The 10973-nt window shown below is 45.0% G+C and overlaps 1 protein-coding gene across 1 annotated transcript in view; it reads left to right on the forward strand.

The window, feature by feature from the left end:
* Positions 1 to 6244, forward strand: part of best1 (bestrophin 1) — a gene marked incomplete at both ends in the record, with an annotated part of 19504 nt that extends 13260 nt beyond the window's left edge. The window contains 2 exons of the mRNA XM_080736226.1: positions 2635 to 3081; positions 5854 to 6244. Coding sequence (XP_080592352.1) covers positions 2635 to 3081; positions 5854 to 6244 — 838 coding nt within the window. The remainder of the gene's footprint in view (positions 1 to 2634; positions 3082 to 5853) is intronic.
* Between the last annotated feature and the right edge of the window lie 4729 nt (positions 6245 to 10973).

Here is a 10973-nt window from a genome sequence, read left to right on the forward strand (position 1 = left end):
TACACTTATTACACTATTGCACTATTGCACTATTACACTTATTACACTATTACACTTATTGTGCTATCACACTATTACACTTATTACACTATTACACTATTACACTTATTACACTATTACACTATTACATGTATTACACAATTACACTTATTGTGCTATTACACTATTACACTTATTACACTTATTACACTATTACACTATTACACTATTACACTTATTACACTTATTGGGCTATTACACTATTTCAGTTATTACACCTAGACACAGTTACACTATTGCACTTATTACAAACCATTGAAAAGATAGCAACAAGGAACTATCAATAATCGACCAATCAGAAGAGGGGGCAGGGCTAAGTTAAACCAATTAAGGTGAAGGAATCTTAGTCAAGTCATATGATACCAGCCACAACTCTGTACCATAGACTGTTGATGAGTAACAGCCAAAAAAAGGAACAATCAAGTTTCGGCCAAGGACTCTTAAGCCCTTTGCACACAGGACGGTTGCGTTTTTTTCGTTTGCTGCATGAATAAAACGCATTGGATTTGGTGTGCAAGGCTGTGCGGAATCGGCGCTGCGGATCCCAAAAGGAGTGATGCGTTTTTTACCGCATGCGACAAGACGCACAAATCGAACTGGGTTCGATCGAGAAAAAGATGCACGGCCAGCCACTCGTCGCACGGCTAATTCGGATCCGGTGTGCATGAGGTCATAGAGAATCTTTGTTTTCTTTTAAAAAAAAGGAAATTGTCCGTTTTATCCGTGCGGATAAACGCGCCTGTGTGCAAAGGGCTTTAGTCAAGTCATATGATTCCAGCCACAACTCTTTACGATAAACGGTTGATGAGTAACAGCCAAAAAAAGGAACAATCAAGTATGGACCAATCAGAAGAGGGGGCACTTCCTGTTTGACCAAGGAAGTTTGACGCTTCGCCACGGTCACGCCGTTGTCCGAAAACTCGCGATTTTGATAACTTTTCATCGTTAAGGGGTCTTGTGTACGCTGAGCGAATTCGAAGTTGATCTGATTAACGCCCTAGGAGGAGTTCGTTAAAGTACGACACGTGAAAACGGCCAAAAATACGCCGAAACGCCACAAATTAGTCAAAATGGCTGACTTCCTGTTTGGTTTCAGACATGGCGCCAAGAGACTTTTTTGTGAGTCCGGACATGATACAGTTGTGTACCGATTTTCTTACTTGTAGGTGAAACCGTATAGCGGGGCTGTACCGTTGAAGGGCGCGTAGGGGCACTATTGAGCCGTTAGGCCACGCCCCCTTTTTATATTTTTTAAATACGTAATTTTTCGCCACTTGTGATGCGCGTGCAAAGTTGCGCAACTTTTGGAGTACGTTTGGCACCTCAAAAACGCAAATCATTTTGGATAAAATAATAATTAGGGCCCGAGCGCACACAGTGTGAGGACCCTATTGTATTTGCAAAGATTATTATTCTTCTTCCGCCGAATGAATCGTGTTTTTGAGCCGCAAAACGTACTCCAAAAGTTGCGCAACTTTGCACACACATCACAAGTGGCGAAAAATTTCGTATTTAAAAAATAAATAAAGGGGGCGTGGCCTAATGGCTCAATAGCGCCCCCTACAAAACTTCGAGCCTCAAGCCCCACCATACGGTTTCACCCACAAGTACGAAAATCGGTACACATCTGTATTGTGTCCGGACTCACAAAAAAGTCTCTCGGCGCCACGTCCGAAACCAAACAGGAAGTCAGCCATTTTGACTAATTAGTGGCGTTTTGGTGTATTTTTGGACGTTTTCACGTGTCGCACTTTAACGAACTCCTCCTAGGGGGTTAATCGGATCAACTTCAAGTTCGCTCGGCATACTCAAGACACCTTAACGATGAAAAGTTATCAAAATCGTGAGTTTTCGTAAAACGGCGTGCCCGTGGCGAAGGGTCAAACTTCCTTCACCAAACAGGAAGTGCCCCCTCTTCTGATTGGTCCATACTTGATTGTTCCTTTTTTTGGCTGTTACTCTTCAACCGTTTATCGTACAGAGTTGTGGCTGGTATCATATGACTTGATTAAGAGTCCTTAACCTTAATTGACGCTTCCTTCGCCAAACAGGAAGTGCCCTTCACCAAACAGGAAGTGCCTCTATAACTCATGAACCGTTTGTCGTACAGACTTGCGGCTGGTGTCATAATTTTTTTTTTCTCAAAATTTTTTTTTTCTCAAATTTTTTTTTTCTCAATTTTTTTTCTCAAAATTTTTTTTTTCTCAAAAATATTTTTTTTCTCAAATTTTTTTTTCTCAAATTTTTTTTTCTCAAAATTTTTTTTTTCTCAAAAATCTTTTTTCTCAAAAATTTTTCTTTCTCAAAAATTTTTTTTTCTCAAATTTTTTTTTTCTCAAAATTTTTTTTCTCAAAATTTTTAAAGTGCGACCCGTGATAACGGCCAAAAATGCGCCAAAACGCCACTAATTAGTCGAAATGGTTGACTTCCTGTTTGGTTTCTGATTGGCTGCTGGCCTTGTGACGTGGGTAGAGCTGCGAGGGCCCGGTCATTGCTGCTTGCAGCTTTAATAATCTTTGCAATTACAATAGGGACCTCTGTGTGTGCTCGGGCCCTAAATATATATTAAGTGTGGCCCCTTCAATGTGTTCCAGCTGTCCGCAGACGCCCATCCACTGTGCCCCTCCCACTCTGCCCGGTCGGCTCCGCCCCCAGGCCGCCAGGCCGCCGCCGGCCCCCCGCCAGGGGGGCGGGGCCGACTGGGACCACCTCCGCAGCTGCACGTCTCTGGCCCCTCCCCCCACCGAGCACCACATGGCCCCGCCCCCTTCCTCTGCGCTGCCCTGGCTCAGCGAGGCGGGCGGCGAGGCCTTCTCCTTCTCCTTCCCCGACCCGGGGGGGCCCGGGGGGCCATCCCACCGCCGGCCCCCTCCCCCCCGCCTCACCCTGGACGTCCTGCCGCCACTCGACCCTCCCCAGCGAGACGTCGTGGCCCCCGGACCCCCGCAGAGCGCCCGGACGGTGGCGTGCGGAGAGGCGGGCAGGGTCTTCTCCTTCAGCGTTCCCTCTCGCGTGGCGCCGCCAACTCCCTGCAACCCCCGGTAGGTAACACCAACTCCCTGCAACTCCCTGCAACCCCCGGTAGGTAACACCAACTCCCTGCAACCCCCGGTAAAACCAGAGTTTTTATTCTGGATTTATTTGCAATGACAAATGGACAAATGTGTTTGGCTCTGCACTATTGGGTTGTGTTGGAAGCAGGCCTGGAATTTTGTCATTTGGCCTTTGGTGTTGTCCATTGTTTGAGGGCACAAAGGCCAAATGCCAGGGCAGGAAGGCCATCAAATAAAACAAGATTTTGGTCCATTGAAATAATTTGTTGAATTTAAGGGCTAGGGATGATAATCTAATCTGCAGTGAAATACTGTAGATAAATGATGGTATTTACAATCTGATGAATCCATGCTCAGCCCTGCACCAATCAAAGTCACTGGATTGGTTTACATATGGGGACTTTTAAGATTTCAGAATCGCAACAAAAGACACTGGCGTCTACATATTGCCAAGAAAGAGACAGAGGAGAAGTGGTAGAGTCAACTGGGGCATTAAGGCCACTGTGGCCTCAGGTCATGACACTGGTTTGAGGGGCATTAAGGCCACTGTGGCCTCAGGTCATGCCATTGGTTTGAGGGGCATTAAGGCCACTGTGGCCTCAGGTCATGTCATTGGTTTGAGGGGCATTAAGGCCACTGTGGTCTCAGGTCATGCCATTGGTTTGAAGGGCATTAAGGCCACTGTGGCCTCAGGTCATGCCATTGGTTTGAGGGGCATTAAGGCCACTGTGGTCTCAGGTCATGTCATTGGTTTGAGGGGCATTAAGGCCACTGTGGCCTCAGGTCATGTCATTGGTTTGAGGGGCATTAAGGCCACTGTGGTCTCAGGTCATGTCATTGGTTTGAGGGGCATTAAGGCCACTGTGGCCTCAGGTCATGTCATTGGTTTGAGGGGCATTAAGGCCACTGTGGTCTCAGGTCATGCCATTGGTTTGAGGGGCATTAAGGCCACTGTTGCCTCAGGTAATGCCATTGGTTTGAGGGGCATTAAGGCCACTGTGGCCTCAGGTCATGCCATTGGTTTGAGGGGCATTAAGGCCACTGTTGCCTCAGGTCATGCCATTGGTTTGAGGGGCATTAAGGCCATTGTGGCCTCAGGTCATGTCATTGGTTTGAGGGGCATTAAGGCCACTGTGGTCTCAGGTCATGTCATTGGTTTGAGGGGCATTAAGGCCACTGTGGTCTCAGGTCATGTCATTGGTTTGAGGGGCATTAAGGCCACTGTGGTCTCAGGTCATGTCATTGGTTTGAGGGGCATTAAGGCCACTGTGGTCTCAGGTCATGTCATTGGTTTGAGGGTCATTAAGGCCACTGTGGCCTCAGGTCATTAAGGCCACTGTGGCCTCAGGTCATTAAGGCCACTGTGGCCTCAGGTCATTAAGGCCACTGTGGCCTCAGGTCATTAAGGCCACTGTGGCCTCAGGTCATTAAGGCCACTGTGGCCTCAGGTCATTAAGGCCACTGTGGCCTCAGGGCATTAAGGCCACTGTGGCCTCAGGGCATTAAGGCCACTGTGGCCTCAGGGCATTAAGGCCACTGTGGCCTCAGGGCATTAAGGCCACTGTGGCCTCAGGTCATGCCATTGGTTTGAGGGGCATTAAGGCCACTGTGGCCTCAGGTCATTAAGGCCACTGTGGCCTCAGGGCATTAAGGCCACTGTGGCCTCAGGGCATTAAGGCCACTGTGGCCTCAGGTCATTAAGGCCACTGTGGTCTCAGGTCACAGTGGACTAGCATCCACTGTGGTCTCAGGTCACAGTGGACTAGCATCCACTGTGGCCTCAGGTCACAGTGGACCAGCATCCACTGTTATGAACACTTTTGTTTGGCACTGTATTGATAAGTTGTGCTCTAAAGCCCCTGATACACACAGTAATTTGTTTCATCAAAATCAACCAGCAATGAACAGAGTCGTCAATTGGATATGCCTTGGCTAAAGGAAAAAAAAACAAATGTACTTCCTAAAATAAATTCATGCCTGTTGATAAGGTATGGCAACATGACTGGTGTCTTCCACGCGTGAAGGCACAAAAAGATGAATCCAATGACGCTGCCAATGTCCATATCGTTGATGTCTCTGGTCGTTGCTGGTTGATATGTGACCGAGGCTGGAGAAAAGATCCATATGTAGGCATTGGTCTTTTCAGATCTGGAAAGTACAGAATATAAGCTTTCAAATGACGTGTCATTCATTGGATTCTGAAAAAAGACATGTTTATTTGAATGTTGTTAAACCTCGAACCAAGAATCTGAGTAAAGTTTGTCACACTACTGGCAGTCAGGTAAGGGGTGTGAACAATGGATTGTTAAGTCCACCCCTCACCCGCCCTAACCTATTGGTGGTGATCTGCAGCTGAAACCTGAGAACAACAACCACACATCAGCCAACAGAAACTGCAGATGTAAATGTTGGCTTTGACATGTTAATGTGTGTCTCCACCCCCCAGAAGGGTGTAAGGAAACACAAAAACACAGCTCTGTTTACAAACTAATTTAAGCTATTTAATGATTCTAAAATGGATATCTTTTGCAATGAGAAGGTTCTCAAACATACACTCTTAGATAATATGGAAAAAAAAGCATAAACACCAAAAATCCAAAATCAAACCTATTTTGTTAATTTGATGGACTTCACTATTGCCTATTATGGACCTTTGCTCCAGCCTCAGTTACATATTGATGAAAACATTGCTACGTGTGTCAGGGCTTTAGTATTGCTATTTGTGTTGTAACACTTATGAGCGTTGACTGTCTCCAACAGTTCCAGCAACACCATTAACAACACCAACACCGGTAACACCAGTAACAACACCAGTACCAACACCAGTCACAGCTCCAGCAACATCAACACAGCCGGCAGTACCGGCACGTTGTCGGTTGCCGGCTCTCTCTGCAACAACAACAGCAGCAGCAGCAGCAACCTGATCGCCAACCTGATCGGCAACAACAACAACAACAGCGGCGGGCGAGCCGGCAGCGGCGGAACCAACGGCAACATGAACACGGGGGCGTCGCTGCCGCCGCAAGCAGCCAATCAGCAGCAGCAGCAGCACTCGCCCAACGACTCTGGGATCTCATTGGCTGAGGGGGACCTGCTGCTGGGGGACGGTGGGAACGACAACGCTGCCCCCGGAGGACGGCAGCAGGACTGACCGCTCCCGACACACGCAGACGCAACGCAACTCATGCCTTACCTGGGGGAGACGATGGGGAAGGGACAGCTTCAATAGACCGTTTGTCAGCCTTCTGATTGGTCCCTGAGACTCCCTGACTGGCCAACCAGAAAAAATCATTAACTTTTTGCTATCGGGGGTGGAGTTGTGCAGTGGGAGAATGTTGTGTTGTGTTTTCAGCACGGTGCGCACTGTGGAGCACGGCCAGCGTGCAGTACGGCCCCGCGCGACAATAGCGATTTCGATCATTATAATGAATAAGCTTCAACAGACTAGTTCACATGAACAATATCAATGTAACTAAGAGTTTCGATTGGGTACATATATTTTAAATGGGCAGAATTACGACAGCCAGCCTATTTTGCAGTGGATTTATAGGCTGGCTGACAGAATTCCTACCCCAGATGCACCGCGTTTTCTCTCTCTGTAACTCTCCTCCGATTTTTTCAGAGGATTAAACTAATTAAAACATGTATTTTTGGGGGCAAATCCCTGTTTTGCAATGTAACTACTGTACTTTGGTCTTCCCTTTTTATTAAAATCAAGTAGATGTTTCTCTTTTGGTACTTTAAATAGCAATAATGAGGCTATGAAAAATCTTTTTCCCCCATCCACTTCCACTATAAAAGAATCTGCCATGGTGATTCTGTCCCACTGGGATTAAACAAATTAAAACATATATTTTCGGGGGAAACCCCCTGTTATGCAATGTAACTACTGTACCTTTGTCTTCCCTTTTTATTTATATCACCTAGATGTTTTCCTTTGGTACTTTAAATAGCAATAATGAGGCTATGCAAAATATTTTTCCCCCATCCACTTCCACTATAAAAGAATCTGCCCTGGTAAATTTGTTCTACCTGGTAACAAGAGCAAAATGGGGCGGGATTGACATACAGTCTATTCATTCCCTGTAGAAGTCAGGTGGTTTTGAAGAAGCTGTCTTGGGAGGGGGAGGGTAAGGGGGGAAGGGCAGCCGTGAGGCAAGGGTGCGTTCAAACCAGAGCCTTAGAATGGAGAGTTCTGCCACCTACGTTCACTTCATGAGGCGAGTCCAATGGCGGCTCGGGAGGAGCTTCTAAAGTGACAAATCTCAGAATCGTAAGTCTGCTAAATGAATGAGAGCAGCTGCTCAAAACATCATTTTCTAACGACTGTGACCTTTATAAAAATAATCGATTCAGACAAATGAAAGAAAACATATCACAGGTTATTTCGATATCTTGTTTTCTGATTTGTAAACTATATAATTATATTGATGTCTCACGATAACAGAGTACATGCCTTTCATTGCCTTACTTTAACTAAGGTCGTTTCACATGGATTTTTCCAACTGGGGGCGAAGATACCGAGGCGGCCGATCGCGCAGTTTGCATCGTTTGTGTCGCGCGACGTTTTTGCGTCTTTGCATTCACTTTTTTATGTAATCACGCTGCTTGAACTCTCCAGGCTTGAACGCAGCATAATTTAAACCCACGGGACTTCCCCCAGGAAGGACCCCCAGGTTCCCCCAGGCCACAGACCTTCAAATCTTCAAATGTATTATTTCAGATAAAGCTGCGTTACCACTCGTTGCTCCCCATGTGGCGCCAAAGATTACGTTGGTGTTTGATCTGTATGGAGGCAGTCCAATATGTCAACATATTGAAACATGAAAAACATAACTTGCCTTTATTCACTAAACTGACTAAAGCATGAGATAATTCTGATTTCCACGTTGAGTGTGCAGCAGCGTTAGTGATCTAACACTGATATAACACGGTTTGGTGATCATTAGTTGCTATAACAATTAGAGCATTTCTTTCATAAACCATTAGTTTAAATTTGTGTTTGGCATTCCTACAGATGGCGCTGTTTCACCGTGACATAGAAATCTAGGCTGATGAAAAGGACATCTTTAACACTTACACTGCCGTTGTTCTCCGTTCCATTTGGTCTGTACCGTCTTCAAACAACCAGACGTAAACAACGTAGCATAACATAGAACGTTATTATGTGTCTAGTGTCCTTCCAAACCTTAGCACTCCTGACTATCTATACTATCATCAGCAGAAGCACATATAATATATAAGTATACATGTATGTTATTCTGCCAATAAACTTCTTGAAAGGTTTTCTTGAATGTGTGGTCTGTATGTGTAACGGAGGTGATCCGAACCTCCCCACCCGGTTTCGTACCCGGGTCTCCCGCGTAAAGTCCAATATCTTAACCACTAGACCAAAGAGACATCCGGGGAGATACTAGACTTTTGAGGCTTCAAGGCTGGGGCTGTGACTCTCTCCGTCACATACGTAGGCTGCTCCATTATGGAGGAAGACAGTGAGGGTCTTCACCTATCATGGACCTTATCAGGTTAAATGGACTTGACTTGCCTTGGACTTTCCCTTCTTTCTTTACTAAATATGATCGTCATGCTCAAAATGCACCAATGCACATCACATGTATGTATTGTCCAATGAACTGAAATAAACTAAACTGAACTGAAGGGTATTCACTTTATTCTTGTCCCTGGGCAGAAGAACAGTATTATGGCATTGAATGGAAACAGAAATATGTTGTGATTATTACTGTTTTGATTTGTTTTGTTTTGATTTGATGTGATTTGATTTGATTTGCATCTCTTTTATCCATCGTCCATTCTCTCGAGACAAGAGGGACAAACCGAGTGGGCGTTGCCTTTTCTTTGACGATGGCTTGCCAGATGGCCATCGGCTCGTCTTCCAAGAGTCCAGCAAATTACATTACAGAATAGCAGGCCTGGAATTTCACCATTTTAGAAGCAAGTCCACTTGGTCTTTGATGTTTTTCATTTTCTGAGGGCACAAAGGACAAAATAATGTCAAGGCAGGAAGACCATCACATAAAACAAGATTTTAGTCGATTCAAAGAATTTGTTGAATTTACGGGTTACACGCACGCGCGCACGCACGCACTCACACGCACACGCACACACACACACACGCGCGTACACACACACACACACACACACACACACACACACACACACACACACACACACACACACACACACACACACACATGGTGGACTATGCATGGCAGGGCCGCCCTCCATCCTGAGCCAGGCCTATCCTGACCGCATACCAATCTATAAAATAATTATAATAATAATAATAATAAAAAACAGAAAAATAAAACGAAATAATACTAAATCCTCAATAAAAAGTCATCCTAGTTATCGTTGCAACAAGTTCCATAATTTAACTGCCCTAAAAATAAAAGATCTAAAAAAATAAAATAAACAACTCACATCTTGTAGAGGGTCCCTGGAACAACATGTTGTCAGATGGGGGTCCCTGGAACAACATGTTGTCAGATGGGGGTCCCTGGAACAACATGTTGTCAGGTGGGGGTCCCTGGAACAACATGTTGTCAGATGGGGGTCCCTGGAACAACATGTTGTCAGATGGGGGTCCCTGGAACAACATGTTGTCAGATGGGGGTCCCTGGAACAACATGTTGTCAGGTGGGGGTCCCTGGAACAACATGTTGTCAGATGGGGGTCCGCGAGGAAATGCATATTGATCTGGGGATCCTTGACATGAACACATGTGAATGAAACTCTCATTTACATAACATGGCACTAGCCCTAACCCGATTTCACACTAATTCGATGATTTAAGAAAGAAAGAGAGAAATAATGAAAGGCCTTTTATAAGAGTTTTAAGAAAAGGACCTCGATTTAAACAAGCCATAGGCTTTTGGGGTGTTTATCCTTTTAGTTGACCTTGTACCAGTCATAAAAATGGAAATCTGGAAATCTATTGTCTTGTCAACGGCGGGACCTGTGAGGACCGTTTTTAAACGGAACATTTGTAGGTCAACTGCTGACCTCTTGTGGGCAGACTGGGTACAGCAGGCAGCGTGTGGTTAATGGTAGAGATGGGATTTATGGTTCTTTGAAGTGAGTCGGATCTCTGGGATCCGTTCCTTTCAAAGAGCCGTTCAAAAGACTCATTTGAGTTACTAGTTACTTTGTAGATTTTGATTATAATAATTACAAATAACTTCAACCAATTTATTTCTGACATACATAGGTACATACCTGCCATTTGAAAATAGCCGAACTACAAGCTCACAATGCGTCGCAACACGACGCATTGTGAGCTTGTAGATCTGCTATTTTCAAATGATTTTTCTACATTTTATTCTTTGGAAACCTGTGATTGATTGATTGAAGACTTTATTAGAAGTTTGCATAGGAAAAGGTACAGTTTCATCACGGTACAGTTCACTGGTACAAGGTCTACTAAAAGGAGATCCATGAAAAGACTAAGCTTATTTCCACTGGAAACCATTGAAGTATCTCATATAACAGGACATGAAACAGGACATTCTGCATAATGAATACTTTCTACTATTGGTACTTTGTAGGCTACTTTAATTACATTTTGATACCACTTTTACTCAAGTAGGCCTATATTAACATTCCAAACTTCTATACTTGTGTGCGCCACTGTTCATTAGAAAGGAACGGCTCCATACTACAGCGAACTTACCTGACTTTCGCCAGATGGTGGCAGCATTGCTTAGAGCGTTATGCAGGCATACGCAATGCTGCAAACCATCTGGCGAAAGTCAGGTTAACAGCGAACCGGATCCAATCGTTCATTTCAAAGAGCCGTTCAAAAGACTCGACTCGTTCGTGAACGTCCCATCTCTAGTTAATAAATAACGTCGGTGCGCAGA

This window comes from Nannobrachium achirus (assembly GCF_963921795.1).
Source record: "Nannobrachium achirus genome assembly, chromosome: 11".
NCBI lineage: Eukaryota > Metazoa > Chordata > Actinopteri > Myctophiformes > Myctophidae > Nannobrachium > Nannobrachium achirus.